At 47.5% G+C, this 18,527-nt stretch overlaps 1 protein-coding gene across 5 annotated transcripts in view; it reads right to left on the bottom strand.

Annotated features, from left to right (window-relative positions):
• LOC138358928 (uncharacterized) overlaps window positions 1-12,294 on the bottom strand; it is an 82,213-nt gene extending 69,919 nt beyond the window's left edge. The window contains exon 1 of one of the 5 annotated variants that reach the window (XR_011225649.1): window positions 10,067-12,283. Coding sequence is in view for 1 of the 5 variants with exons in the window: in XM_069317374.1 (XP_069173475.1) it covers window positions 10,067-10,295 (229 nt within the window). In the remaining 4 variants the exon portion in view is untranslated. Of the gene's footprint in view, window positions 1-88; window positions 302-10,066 lie in introns of those variants that run through there. The other 4 variants (XR_011225646.1, XR_011225648.1, XR_011225647.1 and 1 more) reach the window with 4 other exon arrangements.
• Between the last annotated feature and the right edge of the window lie 6,233 nt (window positions 12,295-18,527).

Genomic DNA, 18,527 nt, shown 5'->3' with positions numbered 1-18,527 from the left:
TAGCCATGGTTAATTAGAAAATCAGCAAATATTGTTCTACCAACAGAAAACAATGTGATAAAATAACTAAACATCTAGAGTAACTTGCCTGTAAGCTTGGCGCAGGTAACCTGATCTACAGCACTGTCCAGGTGACTAATTAGTAACACCAGTGAGGCGGGCGGTGAGCAGCACCTCTCCCCACGACGGCCCGGGCCACACTGCCCGCCGCGCCTCTTGACTACCTTGACCTGATGGGTCAACTACCTGTGACGTCATTCACCTCACCTCACATGAGGCCACCTCACTTACAAATAATTCACAAGTAACAAGTCACTTCAACAATATTAATATAGTTTATTTCTATTAATGTGAAGTATGAGCAGGTATGAGTATGTATTAAGGGCACATATTTCACTACTGGACATTAAACCCACTACCACACCCACCAAGTAGCTTGGAGGCTCCATAACGCCTTCTGTAACTGTTATGTTGGGGTCTAGGCCAGGGGCCAGGTACAGTAACCGGTTATGGTGTTCAGCCTCGTGTGTGTGTGTGTGTGTGTGTGTGTGTGTGTAACTGTTATGTTGGGGTCTAGGCCAGGGGCCAGGTACAGTAACCGGTTATGGTGTTCAGCCTCGTGTGTGTGTGTTGGGGTCTAGGCCAGGGGCCAGGTACAGCAACCGGTTATGGTGTTCAGCTTCGAGTGTGTACTCACCTAATTGTGCTTGCGGGAGTTGAGCTCTAGCTCTTTGGTCCCGCCCCTCAACTATCAATCAACTTATATACAGGTTCCTGAGCCTACTGGGCTCTATCATATCTTCACTTGAAGCTGTGTATGGAGTCAGCTTCCACCACATCACTTTCTAATGCATTCCATTTCACTACTACTCTTCAATGAAAAAATCTTTCTAACGTCTCTATGGCTCATTTGGGCACTCAATTTCCACTTGTGTCCCCTACTGCGTGTGCCCTTGTGGTAAATTGTCTGTCTTTATCTACCCTACCAATTCCACTGAGAATCTTGTATGTGGTGATCATGTCCCCTCTAACACTTCTGTCTCCCAGTGACGTGAGGATTAATTCCCGTAGTCTCTACTCGTTGCTTCCTCATGACCCATACGAGGCATCAACTATTGACCCACACGAGGCAGCTACTATTGGCCCATGTGACGCAGCTACTATTGACCCACAAGAGGCAGCTACTATTGAGCCACACGAGGCAGCTACTATTGACCCACACGAGGCATCAACTATTGACCCACACGAGGCAGCTGCTATTGACCCATGTGAGGCAGATATTATTAACGCATACGAGACAGCCACTGTTGACCCTTGTGAGACAGCTACTATTGACCCAAACGAGGCAGCTACTATTGACCCATACGAGGCAGCTACTATTGACCCACGTGAGGCAGCTACTATTGACCCACACGAGGGAGCTACTATTGACCCACATGAGGGAGCTACTATTGACCCACACGAGGGAGCTACTATTGACCCACATGAGGGAGCTACTATTGACCCACACGAGGGAGCTACTATTGACCCACACGAGGCAGCTATTATTGACCCACACGAGGCAGCTATTATTGACCCACACGAGGCAGCTACTATTGACCCACGCGAGGCATCAACTATTGACCCACACGAGGCAGCTACTACTGACCAACGAGGCAGCTTCTATTGACCCACACGAAGCAGCTACTATTGACCCACGTGAGGCAGCTATTATTGACCAACACGAGGCCGCTACTATTGACCCACACGAGGCACCTTCTATTGACCCACACGAGGCAGCTACTATTGACCCACACGAGGCAGCTACTATTGACCCACACGAGGCAGCTACTATTGATCCACACGAGGCAGCTACTATTGACCCACACGCGGCAGGAACTATTGACCAACACGAGGCAGCTACTACTGACCCACACGATGCAGCTACTATTGACCCACACGAGGCAGCTACTATTGACCCACACAAGGCAGCAACTATTGACCCACACGAGGCAGCTACTATTGACCCACATGAGGCAGCTACTATTGACCCACATGAGGCAGCTATTATTGACCCACATGAGGCAGCTACTATAGACCCACGTGAGGCAGCTTCTATTGACCCACACGAGGTAGCTACTATTGACCCACACGAGGGAGCTACTATTGACCCACACGAGGCAGCTATTATTGACCCACACGAGGCAGCTATTATTGACCCACACGAGGCAGCTACTATTGACCCACGCGAGGAATCAACTATTGACCCACACGAGGCAGCTACTACTGACCAACGAGGCAGCTTCTATTGACCCACACGAAGCAGCTACTATTGACCCACGTGAGGCAGCTATTATTGATCAACACGAGGCCGCTACTATTGACCCACACGAGGCACCTTCTATTGACCCACACGAGGCAGCTACTATTGACCCACACGAGGCAGCTACTATTGACCCACACGAGGCAGCTACTATTGATCCACACGAGGCAGCTACTATTGACCCACACGCGGCAGGAACTATTGACCAACACGAGGCAGCTACTACTGACCCACACGATGCAGCTACTATTGACCCACACGAGGCAGCTACTATTGACCCACACAAGGCAGCAACTATTGACCCACACGAGGCAGCTACTATTGACCCACATGAGGCAGCTACTATTGACCCACATGAGGCAGCTATTATTGACCCACATGAGGCAGCTACTATAGACCCACGTGAGGCAGCTACTATTGACCCACACGAGGTAGCTACTATTGACCCACACGAGGTAGCCACTATTAACTCACAAGAGGCAGCTACTATTGACCCACAAGAGGCAGCTACTATTGACCCACACGAGGCAGCTACTATTGACCCACAAGAGGTAGTGACTATTGACCCACACGAGGCAGCTACTATTGACCCACAAGAGGCAGCTACTATTGACCCACAAGAGGCATCTACTATTGACCCACAAAAGGCAGCTACTATTGACCCACACGAGGCAGCTACTATTGACCCACACGAGGCAGCTACTATTGACCCACACGAGGCAGCTACTATTGACACACAAGAGGCAGCTACTATTGACCCACACGAGACAGCTACTATTGACCCACACGAGGCAGCTACTATTGATCCACATGAGGCAGCTACTATTGACCCACAAGAGGCAGCTACTATTGACCCACACGAGGCAGCTAGTATTGACCCACAAGAGGCAGCTACTATTGACCCACAAGAGGCAGCTACTATTGACCCACAAGAGGCAGCTACTATTGACCCACAAGAGGCAGCTACTATTGACCCACAAGAGGCAGCTACTATTGACCCACACGAGACAGCTACTATTGACCCACAAGAGGCAGCTACTATTGACCCACAAGAGGCAGCTGGTCACTCCCAGGAAAGTGTTATCATGGTATTCACACACAAGTGACTGAGTCTCTGTATGTAAACAAACGTTGCCTCGCCTCTTACAAACGTCAGTCTTTAATATCCCTCGTGCTCATGTTCTACCACTGTGTCCCTTTGGTATTTGGTGTTGTGTGGGATAGGCAGCCCGTCCGGCGTACCAAGGTGGCCGTTGTCAGTGGCTCATCGTCCCCAGAACGCAGCTCACATGAGTTAGCTCACCATCACGTATCTATCCACCAAGGCCTGATGGACAAAGGCATCCGCTCATATTATCAGTAAAACGTTGACAAACGTCTCACCAAGCCCGGGATTCGAACGCCAGACGAATGTATTGTGGCCCGGTGGACTAGCTCCTGCTCTACTGGTGCTCCAGTGTTGTTCCAGGACAATGGATTGTGAGCCAGTGGACTAGCTCCTGCTCTACTGGTGCTCCAGTGTTGTTCCTTGACAATGTATTGTGAGCCGGTGGACTAGCTCCTGCTCTACTGGTGCTCCAGTGTTGTTCCTGGACAATGTATTGTGGCCCGGTGGACTAGCTCCTGCTCTACTGGTGCTCCAGTGTTGTTCCTGGACAATGTATTGTGACCCGGTGGACTAGCTCCTGCTCTACTGGTGCTCCAGTGTTGTTCCTGGACAATGTATTGTGAGCCGGTGGACTAGCTCCTGCTCTACTGGTGCTCCAGTGTTGTTCCTGGACAATGTATTGTGAGCTGGTGGACTAGCTCCTGCTCTACTGGTGCTCCAGTGTTGTTCCTGGACAATGTATTGTGAGCCGGTGGACTAGCTCCTGCTCTACTGGTGCTCCAGTGTTGTTCCTGGACATTGTACTGTGGGCCGGTGGACTAGCCTCTGCTTGTGAGGGAATGAATGTTCCCTCAGCTAGTTTTTCTAGTTTTCTAGATAAGGCTAGAGTAGCTCTAGGGATTCTAGACAAGAAGTTTTCAAAATACATGCACTTGTGTGGTGCTGGATGAAAGCTTATGTTAAGGACCATCTTTTAAGACTAGCCAAAGGTCTGTGATTGCTCTGTAGAGAGAGTTACAGAATTTTTCCTGTTTTTTGGGGAAAATGAGATTTGAGAGTGAGTGGGTACTTGGGTACTTGAGTGGGTATGAGAGGGTACTTGACTCTTAACGGTTTCGAGGGGGGGGGGGAGAGAGGAGTGAACGTCGCCTGCCCCACCATGTGAGACAAGGCACCACTGTCCTAGGCCTCCCCCTTCTTGTAACGTCACGGGACTACTCATGTTGATGGCGTCTGTGATTGGTCTAGGCACCTCCGCCTCTAGGTGAGTTTTGGCGCGAACAGCTGTACTTGGAAGCAGCACCATAGGGTTGTACCGGCTTTGTGCTGATTGGTCAAGACAAGGTAGGGGGGGGGAGATACGGGTATTTTGAGTTTCCCTAGCCCACCAAATCACCAGTCTGAGCTGGGCGGCGAGCTGGGGAGAAAGGGACTCTAGGTGGAGGTGGCGGCTGCCACCTCCACCACCGTTAATCTCTGTGTCATCCTTATTATTCATCGTGCATGGCACTCCTGACATCATGGGATGTGTCAAGGCCCAATTTGCGTGAAATGGGGCCAAAGAGTACGGAAGTAAGAAGTGAAAATCTAAGAGACAGTTTACAGTGTTCACCCATGAGGCAGCTGGCAGGCCTCATGGGGCATCAGATTGGTTCCTCACATCGCGTCCGAGTATCCTGTCTATGTTAATGGACAATTGGTGGAATAAGGGCAGGGCCTCTTAGTGTAATTGTGGTGATATTACAGGCCCCTGTTGGACTTTGAATTCCACCTTGCTGTGTGGGCTATGTGGTGACGCCGGCCATTGTCACCCCCAGTGTATGAGCGAGGCATGCTCTGGTATGTTGCGGGTGTGGGTGCTAGCCAGCCAGCCTGAGGCAAGCCCCATGTGCGCGCCACCCCGTGCCGCACCAGCCCCGCACTGCCCGCGCCACCCCCGCGCTACCTCAGCCCGGGTGGGGCGCTGTGATGCCACGCGCTTACCCCGTGGCCACTCCTTAGGGCCACGCGGTGGCCACATGCCTTGGCCACCCCCTTGGGCCATGTTTGGCCACCTGCCCTGGACACCCTAGGGCCATGCCTAGTCGACGCACGTGGAGTGAGCCAGGTGTTCTTCAGCCAGTGAGGTTGTGACCGGGAAAATGAATGAAATGAGAGTGGAAAGCGTTAGTACCATAATCATTGTTAAGGAGTCTAGTCCTAGCTTCGGAAGGGGAAGGACGTGGTGAATCGGCGCTCCGGCTGTTGGTGGTGTTTACCTATTTGGCCGGTTGAGGGCGGGTGTGTCTCTGCCTGCCTGTGCTGACGTGGAGTTAACGATGGGGGTCCCCCTCCCCCCTGTACTGCGGGCTCAGTCTGTGGGCCTCGAATTTTCCGGCCGGGCTGGGTACCCAGAGATAGCGCTGGTGTGTGAATTGCTTCATGTCCCTGTGATAAACATTTATGGGGTCGAGCTGGTGACAGCTCGTCGAGCGATATTAAAGTTTACTGAGGAATTGGCATATCACGACTTTCTCCGTCGTTACGAGGGGCGGAAAATGCCCCTGCCGGATGGTGCGGGCACTGTGTCACTATCTGATTGGAGTGGTGCCCTCACGTACGTCAGTGTGCATGGGGCTCCGTTGGAGTTTCCAGAGAGTCTGCTACGGCGGTACTTCGGCCGGTATGGCACAGTGGTTAGTGTGCGAGTGAACGTGGTGTCTTCCAGTCCACTTAAGGGTGTGAGGACCAACATTTACACCCTGGGCATGAGGCTCCAGGAAGATGTTCCGTCCTCTGTGCGGCTTATGGGCTACAACGTTCGGGTGTTTTACGCCCGCCAGCTGCGGACGTGTTATCGTTGTAGCCTCTTGGGCTATCAGGCTGCTGACTGTTCTGCGCCTGCCGTTGCACCCGTGAACCTCTTCAGTGAGGAGAATTTTCCACTGCTTCCTGTGGAGGAGGATTCAGTGGATGTGGACGTCTCTTCAGCCGCAGATGTGCCCCGTGTATCGCCTGTTGTGCCGCCTGGTGCGCCCCCTGTTGTTGTCGCCTCTCCTCAAGAGGTTGTGGCATTGCAGGGTGATCGTCCTGCTCCGACTAGTGTCCCTGGGGTTCTTCAGACTGCCTGCTGCTCGATTCCCCCGTCTTCCAGTTCGTCCTCTGCTGCGTCTGACCCTGTCCCTGCACCCTTGCCAGCTGTTCCGGCTTTGCTGGGTGATGGGGTGGATCCGGCGCTTCCTCCTGTGCCTGGCTTGGTGCCCCATGTGGTTGAGGATGATGCCGTTCTGCGACGTGCGTCGGTTCGCCCAACTTGTGTTGCGCGTGTCTCTGAGTCGGCCTCCGGGTCTGATGATGTGCGGCCAGAGCCTAAGCGTTCCCGGCTTTCGTCTTCAGCTTGGGCTGACGTTGGCGATTTCGACGCTTGTGGATCTGCCGGCGACGGAGGGGTGGCTCCGGTTGCGTTGCAGACTATGGTAGTGGCGGAGGTGCATTTGCCTGAAAGTGCCAGTGACGGTGTTTCGGCCTCCACTTCAGATTTGGTGTCTGCGGATCCTGCTTCGGGTGCGTCGCCTGCCTCAGATGGCTCCGGTTCTTCGTGGGGGGTGGTTTTCCCTGCTGAGGTTCGCAGTGAGCGGGGTGGCCTGGTGATGGTGTTGAAAAAGCTCGCTCTGGGGGTTCTGTAACACCTTCCTCGGTCCCCGTTTCATCGACTGGGGTCTCGACGCCTCTTCCGTCTCCGGCCATCTCTTCAGTGTCTCCTGCGGTCTCGGTTGGGACGTTACCATCTCGTTGCTTGTCTCCTGCTCCTGTGCGTACGGCGACGCGGCCGTCCCGACAGCCCTCGTACGCTTCATCGGTGTCATCTGCTACCTCGAAGGACGTGGTTTGCGCTTCCCAGCTTCGTTATGCGACTTGCGTCGGTGACCTTCAGGAGTGGCCGTTTCCACCTGATCTGGAGGTTCCCGAGTTTATGCTGGGCCCACGGCGGCGGGGGATCGCCCCCCACCGACTTGGAGTATTTGATTTGGGAGGCCTATAAGCGACGGTATCCTTGGGATTCGTTCCCTGATAAATATCTTCCTGTCTCTGAGATAAGTATTCCTCACTCATGATTCCTTTGTGTATTGTGGTGCATGGTTGTGGGGTGCGGGTCGGGTGTGTGTGTGTGTGTGGGGTTGGGCAGGTTTGTTTCCCGGTTCCTGCGTGGCCCGGTTTGTGGTTATGGGTTTGTGTGGCTTGTGTGTGTGTCCGGTTCCTGTGCGGTCCGGGGTTTGATTGGTGGGTGTCTGGTTGTGGATGTCGTGTGCTTATGTTGTGCTTTGTGGTTCTATGTTTTTTTTATGTTCCTGCTTGTGCGCTTGTTTGTGTCCTGTTGAGTGCCCTTCAGGCTGTTGGCGTGACCCGGTCTGGGTTTATGCTTTTTGTCGAGTTTTGCCATTGTGCTTTTCTTTGTTTGTTGTATATTTGTTCATTTCTAGTTGTTATATTTATTTTTATTATTATTATTGTTATTGTTATTATTATTATTATTTTTATTGTTATTGTTATTATAATTATTTTCGTTTTGTGTTGGTGCCTCTCTGTGTGGGTTTGAGGTGCTGATAGCCTTGTTCTGAATATATCATATTTTGGTGTGTTATTTCTGCATTGTATTCCACTGTGTTTTAACTTGCTTGTTGTGATTTGTTTGTAATTACTATTGTTTTGTGGTCGGCTCTTCCGGTCGGCGTTTTTGTGTTTAGTACATTTGTTCCATTATGTTTTTGCACGTTTGTGCTTTGTTATTTTGGTCTGTTCTATGTTATTGTTTACTTTTATTGTACTTATCAGCATGCTTGCATGTAAAAATAAATATAAAACAAAAAAAAAATAATCATTGTTACAGTGTCTCTGGACTGTTGTTAATTTCGGTAATAGCTGTGTTGTCCCATAGCGCCTGCCAGGCGAAGGAAGCAGCTGAGAGACAGCTGTCTGTACTGACGTCCAGGTGACTGGTTGAGATGTACCTGGAGATGGATGCTGTACACGGTACCACACATGTAGATGTATATAGATATATGTTGTGTGTAGACTGACTCGAGTATGTAACCGGTCAGTGTAGAGATTTACCATATAAGTGATCCAGTTCTGTCGATTCTATATATTCATTCAATCTAGATTAATGCTATGTTGCCGCATGTTAATTATATCATTGCAGAGGTAGGCAGGCCAGTGTTGCAGGGTTGTCAGTGGATACCCTGAGGTCTGTATAATTATGTATAATTTATCTGGTGATATAATTTTCATTGATTATATGAATGCCATTTCCATGTGTTTTATTTACATGTATATGTATGTACTGTGTTGTGTGGTGAGTCAGTAGATGTGATTGCTGACTGATTGCCTAATGATGTCATTAGCATGTGGGGTATGCTGATGGCATCATTATGTTGTAGGTTTGGGCAGTGTTGTTGTTGGTATACGTAATATTACTGCCCCTAGGATTTGTGTTGAGGATTTAAGGGGTCCCTTTGATTATTCAGGGGAATTCACAGTACTTAATGAGAGCAAGCAATTGATTGGTTAATTGCCTAATTAAGAGAATTAGTGCCAGCTGTCTGCGTAGCGACGGTGTTTTATATTAATGTAAATTGTCTTGCTGAAGTAGTAGTGATTGCACACAGTAGTCCCTTGCAACTGTTGCAAGATTAGAGGGGGTAGTAATGTGGGTATACTTTTGTTGTTGCCTAACCGTGTGTCATTACTGTGTGGGTACAGTAATTAACGTGTTGCAGAAGCTGCAACCGTATGTGGGCTGTGCATTTATGTTGTTATGCATGCCACTGTAAGTGTGACCTATGTAACCTGGGGTTACTTTGTATTCCTTAAGATGTGTTGAGGACTTGAGGATTCAGTGAGTTAATAAATGGGAATTAACTTTATAAGGGGTGCACATTTATTGATGAGTGAAAGAGCTGTTAATGGAGAACAGTGTTGAGCTTGTTGAGATACGTTTCCGGTGCAATTAATTGTTCGTGTGACAACTAATTGACCACTCTAGCTAATTATGTAATTAGCATTCTCATCATGAATTCACATAGTGGGAGAGGAACTGTCAGAGTCGGTCAGTATTTGTGTTAACGCAATTAGCTCGAGACTAAGTACCTTTCTGGGGTATAGCATTAGTGGCTCATGTTAATTAGTGGAGTAATTAACGTTCGGGGTCTTGAGGACTCAGATGACTCGGTAAAGCGAGGTCAGGGAGCAAGCATAACTCGTTATATTAATCATATCCTGTCTGGTGACAGTGCATTAAGATGCACTCTTGTTAATTAGTGAAGTAATTAACTCCTCGCCCGTGAATTCACAGTGTTTGATGAGACCTGCTTAGGCAGTGCGGAGTGAGACGTATTTATGTATGATTAATTATCGGTCCTGGTGACAATTAATTAATTGCTCAGGGTTAATTAGGGTAATTAACACTCATTAAATTCAATTTTGACATAGACTGTTGAGAAGTAACCAAGTTAGTGGTAGGCTTAGTTAACGTAAGTCGATGGGGACTTAATTAGTGGTCCGTTTGACATTAATTAGGAATTACTCACTAAATACTTGCAAGGAGTCAAGTGTGATGTAATGTAAGAGGCTTTGAGTTATTGTTAACAAGATGACTTGTGCTAAGAGATGAGACCCACCTGAGCTGCCGTAGGGTGAAGACGTGTCGTCTGACCACTCCGGCAGTTTGGGGAGGTTGCAGTTTTCGCCAGCAGGGGGTGTGGGTGTCTCTACCCACCCTGCTGTCCCTGCCTGGTGTTGACGTGGCGCTTTTGTGATGAGCGGCCATCTTCCTGCTGTCGAGAGGGTAAACTCCGTGGGGTTGGAGTTTACCTGCCGTGCAGGGTATCCTCTCGTTGAGCAGGTCATGTGTGACGTGCTACATGTCCCGATCGAGGAGGTCTACGGGGTTGAGCTGGTGACTGCTCGCCGGGTGATCATCAAGTTTGTGGGTGAGGAGGCGTACCGTGGATTTCTCCGGCGGTACGAGGGCCGTACCTTGAAGTTGTTGGATGGCACTGGTTCTGTGGCCATATCTGATCGGAGTGGTGCCGTGACGTATGTGAGGGTCCATGGGGCCCCCATGGAATTCCCCGAGTCCCTTCTCCGGCGTTTCTTCCAGAGATTTGGCTCCGTCGTCAGTGTGAGGATGCACAAGCTGTCTTCTGGAAAATATGCAGGGTTGAAAACGAACATTCGTACCCTCAGGATACGCCTGAGGTCGGACATTCCATCCTCTGTCCGACTTTTAGGGTACTACGTGCGGGTGTACTATGCCCGGCCCCCTCCTGTAAGGGTGTGTGGTGGGGACCTGGGGGACGTGTTGCCGGCGTCGGTGATGCCACCGAGTCACTGGTCGGCGATTGCTGAGTTACTGCTGAATGACGAGCCGGGGGAATTTCATGGTGGGGGTGTTCCCATGATGTGGGGGATTGTGGCAGTTACTCGCGTCAGAAGTGATACCATTTGGGTCCCCTGCTTGTGGGTGTTTGTAGCTAGGGTTCCGGATGACATGGCGTCCCCGGTGGGTGAACGAGACCCTTGGGAGTGGTTACGTTGGGAGGCGTTCAATGTGCGATTCCCACGGGTCTTGTTCCCGGGCAAGTATGTCCGCTGATTCCCTGTTTTTTATTTTGTTTTTTTCCCCTATATGTTGTGTTGTGTGCCCCTCTGGCGTTTTGTTTGCCCTACTGTGCATAATATTTGTCTTCTGTGCCCGTGCCTCTCCCTTTGTGGAGGGGCTGGTGTTTTGCAGAGTGTGTATTCTCTTCCTGAATTACTATGTATTACCATGTTGTATTGTGTTTTCTTTTTAATTTTCCTTTTTGTTTATATATATGATTTGTTTGTGTGCGCATTGTCTTGTGTTATGTTTCATTTTATAAATTATGTTGTGTTTTGTTGTCGGTCCTTCAGGCCGGTGTTTGTTTGTTTTGTTTTATATTGTTCCTAAGTTTTGTTTATTTGCTTGTTTGTTATTGTTTTTTAATTTGTCTTGATGTATGCTGTGTTTCTCATGTGTTCCTCCATTTTTGCTAATTATTGTCCTGTGCTGTCGGTCCTTCTGGCCGGTAGCTTCTGTATTTTGTTTTTGTTTTCTCTGATATTTTATTGTATTTATTGTCTTTACCTTGCATGCTTGCATGTAAAAATAAAAAAAAAAAAAAACTTGTGTTAAGAGAGACAAGTGTTAATGATTAATGGAGAGTACCATCATGTTGTTGTCTAAGAGAGACATGTGTTTGTGATTAATGTAGTACTTTGTTGCTGACTGCTGTGATCAGTCAATTCACGTAATTAATCACATAATCAATTTTGTAATTGATTAAGGCAATTTCTTTTGTTTATCGTCTGGTGACGAGAGTAAAGTAATTTAGGGATTACTGGAGCTGTGTCTCAGAATCCCACCTTGCCTGGCTTTGTTTACTGTTTACAGTGCAACTTCTTGCAGGGAGTTGCAAAGAGTGTTCACATTAGGTTGTGATAGGGGGGTCACTGTTGGACTACCCGCCTAGTTACGGTCTCTCCTGTAAGGTTGGAGGACCCGTAAGATTGTGATTATAGTATTTGTTCACCGTGACAATATTGATTGCAAGCTTGTGTCATCAGTGGGCATCCATCATTGTTCAGTTAGTTTATGTAATCAGCCCGCAGTGCGAGGGGCTGTTGAATAGCTGTGTTGCAATTGCCACTCGAGAGACAATAACGTAACGAATTACTCTCTGTGGTGTAACTTAGTCTGTGAATTTTTTTTTTATTAGCAATATTGCGTCGTCAGTGGGCACACCTGTGTTCAGGTTAGTTCAGTGTGCAGCCGCACAGCATGGGTTGCTATTTAACTGTTTGTTATAGTGTCACTGGATGGACATTAACGTAATGTAAACTCGATGTTGTAGTAGTTTAGTCTCTTGTTATTAATAAATTGTTTATTTTATAGAAAACGGTCTTTGATGCCAACCCTTCAACCATTCTTTTCCATCCATGTTCTGCTTTATACGATTGAATGTTGATGTGATCTTTTGATATGACGGCTGTTCTTGGGAATTCGAATTCCAGCTCATAGCACCACATCAAATATAAATATTTGATTGTGAGAACCCGTCGGTTACCCTTTATTAGTTTCAACGTCCTGTTTAACTAGGAGGAACCAGCGGCCTATGTTGACAGGTCTTCACCCTAGTGGTGGAAGCCTGGCGGTTTGCTCCCGCTCTTCCTTTTTCTATTGGACTCATGCTTATCTGCCGTGTGCAGCCTTGAAACTTGAGGCTGCACACGGCAGATAAGGCCGTGTGCCTACCTCCCACTTCCTAAGGGAGGTAGGCGTAGAAAAAATATCACACTGCTCTACTGGTGCTCCAGTGTTGTTCCTGGACAATGTATTGTGGCCCGGTGGACTAGCTCCTGCTCTACTGGTGCTCCAGTGTTGTTCCTGGACAATGTATTGTGGGCCGGTGGACTAGCTCCTGCTCTACTGGTGCTCCAGTGTTGTTCCTGGACAATGTATTGTGGGCCGGTGGACTAGCTCCTGCTCTACTGGTGCTCCAGTGTTGTTCCCCTTCTGTCCCATAGAAGGGGACAAGTGTAAAGCTTGTCCTGGCTTTAGTATCGAAAAAAATGTTATGTCCAGGAATATTATCCAAATATTAAACCACTTTAGGTGGTAATATTTGTTACCCACATATATGATGGAAGTATTAGAAATACTTAAAGATCCAAACTTGTTGGGCACTATCACTTACAATGTGGCTAATCTAAAACCTAGATATTATAGACTAAAATCTGAAACGAATGAAACATTATGAAAATCTATTCCATCTGGGTCAAGTGTTAGACGAATTGTACTAAAATTAACTGGTCAGATCCTATAATTAGCTTATTATCGCTTTAAACATACCGAGTGCGCACACAACTTACAACAAGAAATCACAACTATTAAAATAGTGAGCCGTTTTAGTAAAGGAATCCTTAACAGCGTTCTTATTTTAAATTATTTTAAAGAAATGTGGTACGTAAGACTAAGGGAAGGTTTAGGAGACTAATATGGAGGCTGGCCGTGTTTGGGACGTTACTCTACGTTAGTAAGTATATTTTACAATCTCGTAGATTTAAAATCCATGAACCTTTTTTTAGATTTAAAAATATTTAGGTTTTATAATTAGGACCCAGAGTGGTATCTGTATGTAAAGAACATTACCTGAGAAAACAATGGGCATTATTGATATTTTTGAGCGGTAAAAATATGAACTTTAAGCTAGATAAGCCAAGAAATAAGGAATCGCATGCAACAAGGCAAGCAGAGTAATTGAAGGGTTCTGTCAATCATCTAAGACTGCGGGATGGATAACTGCCAAATCCCTCATAAGGTTGCCAACAATTCTCTAGTTTACAACTAAGAGACATCAATAAAATCTAAAATGATCTAATTTTGCGAATACACAACTAAAAATTCTTGTGTACTACTAATTCTCCAGCATAGTTTACGAAAATAAATTCCATAAATGTAATAAAAAAAAACTAAAAATGCTACTTAATATTTTTACATTAAGCAACAAACAATCTTCAACTTTATCTTCGGCACTCTATGGGCCAGGTTAAGAAGACACTTCAAGGTGTTGAGTGGGAAGAGTGTTCCCATCATTCACAACTTGGAAGTTTCTAAGAGTAGCAACATTCCTCTAATCTGGATAAACTATTTTATTAAAATGGTATATAGCAGTTCCAAATTCATTCCAGAGAATTTGATTTTATGTAACTCAACCTGAAAACCTTTTCTGCTTCAGCATTTGCCTGTGTTAATATTAATGCAGAGATGGCGGCACATTTGATAATTTCTTTAAATGGATTTTAACCGGAAGGCATCTATAAAGTGAAGAAATTCTTTGCAGAAGAAGTCTGAAATTCCAATCTCTTAAATTTACAAATTTATGACGTCTTTGTTTGCCTGCAACACTTGCCATAAGAAGTCTTTGTTTGCCTGCATCACTTGCCATAAGAGGTCTTTGTTTGCCTGCATCACTTGCCATAAGAGGTCTTTGTTTGCCTGCAACACTTGCCATAAGAAGTCTTTGTTTGCCTGCACTACTTCCCATAAGAGGTCTTTGTTTGCCTGCATCACTTGCCATAAGAAGTCTTTGTTTGCCTGCAACACTTGCCATAAGAGGTCCTTGTTTTGCTGCAACACTTGACGTAAGAGGTCTTTGATTGGCTGCAACACTTGCCATAAGAGGTCTTTGTTTGGCTGCAACACTTGCCATAAAAGTTCTTTGCTTGGCTGCAACACTTGCCGTAAGAGGTCTTTGTTTCGCTACAACACTTGCCATAAGAGGTCTTTGTTCGGCTGCAACACTTGCCATAAGAGGTCTTTGTTTGCCTGCAACACTTGCCATAAGAGGTCTTTGCTTGGCTGCAACATTTGCCATAAGACTAGCATACACATCCAATCGAGTGATATAACTTACGTTTTCCATGCGTAAACTCAATAATTAATTGGAATCGTAAAACTCTTGTTCCAGTTCCAATAAGGTTCTTCACATCCAACTTTCTATTCCAGAAGAATTCCCTCTACAGTACTATTAGCGCATATTTCAAGCAGAACCAGTCCAAGATATGTTGACAACTATGATTTTGACTATAGTAAATAATATTACTTCTGAACTGATATGTCATCAGACAAACTGTATTTTTACTTTTACCGTCAACTCTTGCTCAAAATAGCTACACAAAACACTACTTCACGTTGTGCAATGTATCTTCAAATCCGACAATTTTACCGTCACCAATATTGTTCATGCACAACTCAACTAGATGGTGGCAGTTACTCAGAGCAGTGAAAACACGAGTGCCTGGTGACTGCTCTTTGTAGCGTTGACGACTAGTGTTCAGCGAGTGTGAACACTCAAGCAAGTAAGTAATTATCAAAAGAAGGCACCAAACCGGGAAGGCTATGTAGCACCATCAAATGCGCAGAATAATCAGAGGGCGCTAAATATCATCAAGGATGCCAATACGAGAACAAAAACGCATAAGGCGAACAATATCAAAAGTATCCGAGTCACCAAGAATTCTATTGAGGGACAGGTGACTGCGAGGGGCGGTTGGAAAGCAAGACACACGCTCGTCCTGGAAGTCAGGACATTCAAGAAGGACATGCACAACTGTAAGAGGGACAATGCAACTAGGACAATAAGGAGAAGGGCGGCGCTCCATCAAGTGACCATTGGTTAAGCGAGTATGGCCAATACACAACCTCGCCGGAGCTGTTTCCCATCGCCGGTTACAGTGGCAGGAGGACGGCTACGAGGAAACACAACATTTAAGAGTACATAGTTTGTTACCAGTAACAGACGAACAAGAAGCCTGCCAACGGGTTAGGATGGAAGAATGGGTAACCGGGTAAAAGTCGGAATATGGAATACCTTTACGAGAGATGGGACAAGAGCGGACAGCTTCCTTGGCGGCAGCATCCGCACGCTCATTTAAAGACACACCAATATGGCTGGGAATCCAACAAAACTCAACCGACTTAAATTTACTGTGAACAAGAAACAGCCAATGCTGGATCTCGACAAATACTGAATGAACCGGATTAAAGGACCCGAGAGCCATGAAAGTACTACGAGAGTCAACAACAACTACAAAGGAAGACTGACAACGAGAAAGCAGGAGACGAAGAGCATAGAGAATAGCATAAAGCTCCGCTGTAAAGATGCTAGTCTCCGGACGTAATCGACACATATAAGTGCGATCAGGAAAAACAACAGAGTAGCCAACACCGTCCGCAGACTTAGACCCATCAGAGAAGACAGAAACGGAGCGGGAGTGAGAAGAAAAGTGCTCAAGGAAAAGGCGTTCTAGAACCGTAGGAGGGGTAAAAGCTTTAGTGATATGGGTCAAGGATGTACAAAACTGCAGAAAAGGGACTCTCCACGGGGGCAAAGAAGGAACAACACGAAGAGAAACATTAGAAATACGAACGGAAAGAGAATCCTGTAGGCGAGATAACCGGACAGAAAGAGGGAGGTGGTGAAAAGGAACAGGAACCGCAGGAGGGGTAAAAGTTAAAGCACGACAGAGGCGAGAGGAAGGATGTTGTAGGGACCGCGCAAGATAGCGAAGACAGTAGCGATCACGGCGGTCCTGGAGAGACAGGAAGTCAGTGTCAACATACAAGCTAAGGACGGGAGTCGAACGAAAGGCACCAGAACTGAGGCGCAACCCAGTATGGTGCAAAGCATCAAGACGACGAAGAGTAGAAGGAGAAGCAGACGAGTAAGCAGGGCAACCATAATCGAGCTTAGACAGGACGAGAGAGGAATGTAAAGCAAGGAGAGTGCGCCTATCTGCCCCCCAAGAAGTATGGGACAAGACCCGAAGGAGGGTAAGGGCCTTAGAGCACTCAACACGGAGGTAAGAGATATGGGGAGACCAAGACAAACGAGTGTCAAGGAATAACCCAAAAAATCTTGCGCAATCTTTGTACTCAAGGGGATGACCATAAAGTGACAAAGAGGGACGAAGAATGACCTGTTTCCGCGTAAAAGTCATGGCACAAGTCTTAGAAGTAGAGAACTTGAAGCCATGATCGGTGGCCCAAGACGACACGGCATCAATTGCAAGTTGAAGCCAGCGCTGAAGGAGAGGCGAATCATCACCCTGACAGCAAAGGGTAAGATCATCGACATAGAGAGCGGAGAAGACACCTGAAGGAAGAGAGGAAAGACGACCATTGAGGGCAACCAGAAAAAGAATAGTGCTCAGAACACTACATTAGGGCACACCTTCGTATTGCTGAAAAGAGGCAGAGAGAGCGGTACCAAGGCGCACCCGAATGGAAAGACGAGAGAGGAAGCTGCGGAGAAAGAGAGGGAGATGACCCTGAAGGCCAAAGGATTGAAGGTGAGATAGAATATGATATCGCCAAGTGGTGTCGTAAGCCTTTTCCAGGTCAAAAAGGACGGCAACAACGGAGGTCTTCGTAGCAAAAGCACTACGAATATAGACCTCCAAGTTCACCAGGACATCTGTCGTGCTGCGGCACTTGCGGGAACCAAATTGAGAAGGGGAGAGGAGGTGATGGTGTTCCAGGAACCACATCAGACGAACGTTAACCATACGTTCAAAGAGTTTGCAGACACAACTTGTGAGGGCAATAGGGCGAATGTCCTTAGGGGAAATACCCAGAGACCCCGGTTTGCGAACAGGGAGGACAACGGCATCGAGCCAGTCCTCAGGGACTGACGATGACTCCCAGATCCGATTATACAGACTCAGTAAATACTGAGACGTGCACGGAGGGAGATGGCGAAGCATCTCATAATGAATACCATCGGAGCCCGCCGCCGTAGAACCTCAGAGGGCCAGGGCAGAACGAAGTTCAGAGAGAGAGATGGGATCATTATAGGGAAGCTGAAGACGAGTGCAGAAGTCTAAAGGACGAGACTCAAGGACATGTTTACGAAGAAGGAAAGATTGGGGAAGATGAAGACCAGAGCTAACTGAAGAAAAGTGGGAACCCAGTTCGGAAGCGACCTGCAACGGGTCCGCCACAAGAGTATCATGGAGGTAAAGGACCGGTGAAACATCGGGAACGGACTTACCCGCTATCTTGCGGATACGCTTCCAGATCTGGGGCAGAGGAGTTTCGGACATAATAGTTGAGACATAAGATGCCCAACATTCACGTTTAGCCATACGGATGGCCCTACGGGCCACCGCACTCGCTTTCCGAAAGAAAAGAAAAGAATCGGCCGTCTGCCGACGGCAGTGCCTCTTCCAGGCTGCACGCTTACAGCGGACAGCCCGAGCACAATCCGCATTCCACCAGGGAAAGCACTTCGGCGGACCCCGAGAGGAAGAGCGAGGAATAGAGTGGAGGGCAGCGTTGAAGACAGTGACATGAAAAAGGAGGAGAGCACGAGGGAGAGGCAGAAAGGAGGGGTCAGAAAAAGCAGCACTGAGGGTAAATAGGTTCCAGTCCGCCTTAGCAAACTGCCACTAGGGAAGGAGAGGGAAGGGTGAAAAGAGAAAAAGGAAACAAGGATTGGGAAATGGTCACTGCCATGGAGGTCATCAAGAACCTGCCACGTGAAATCTAAGTAAAGA

Source organism: Procambarus clarkii, chromosome 8, assembly GCF_040958095.1.
Source record: "Procambarus clarkii isolate CNS0578487 chromosome 8, FALCON_Pclarkii_2.0, whole genome shotgun sequence".
NCBI classification, from domain to species: domain Eukaryota; kingdom Metazoa; phylum Arthropoda; class Malacostraca; order Decapoda; family Cambaridae; genus Procambarus; species Procambarus clarkii.
Note: the sequence above shows the minus strand (reverse complement) of the source record. Positions and strands in the feature narration are given on the sequence as shown.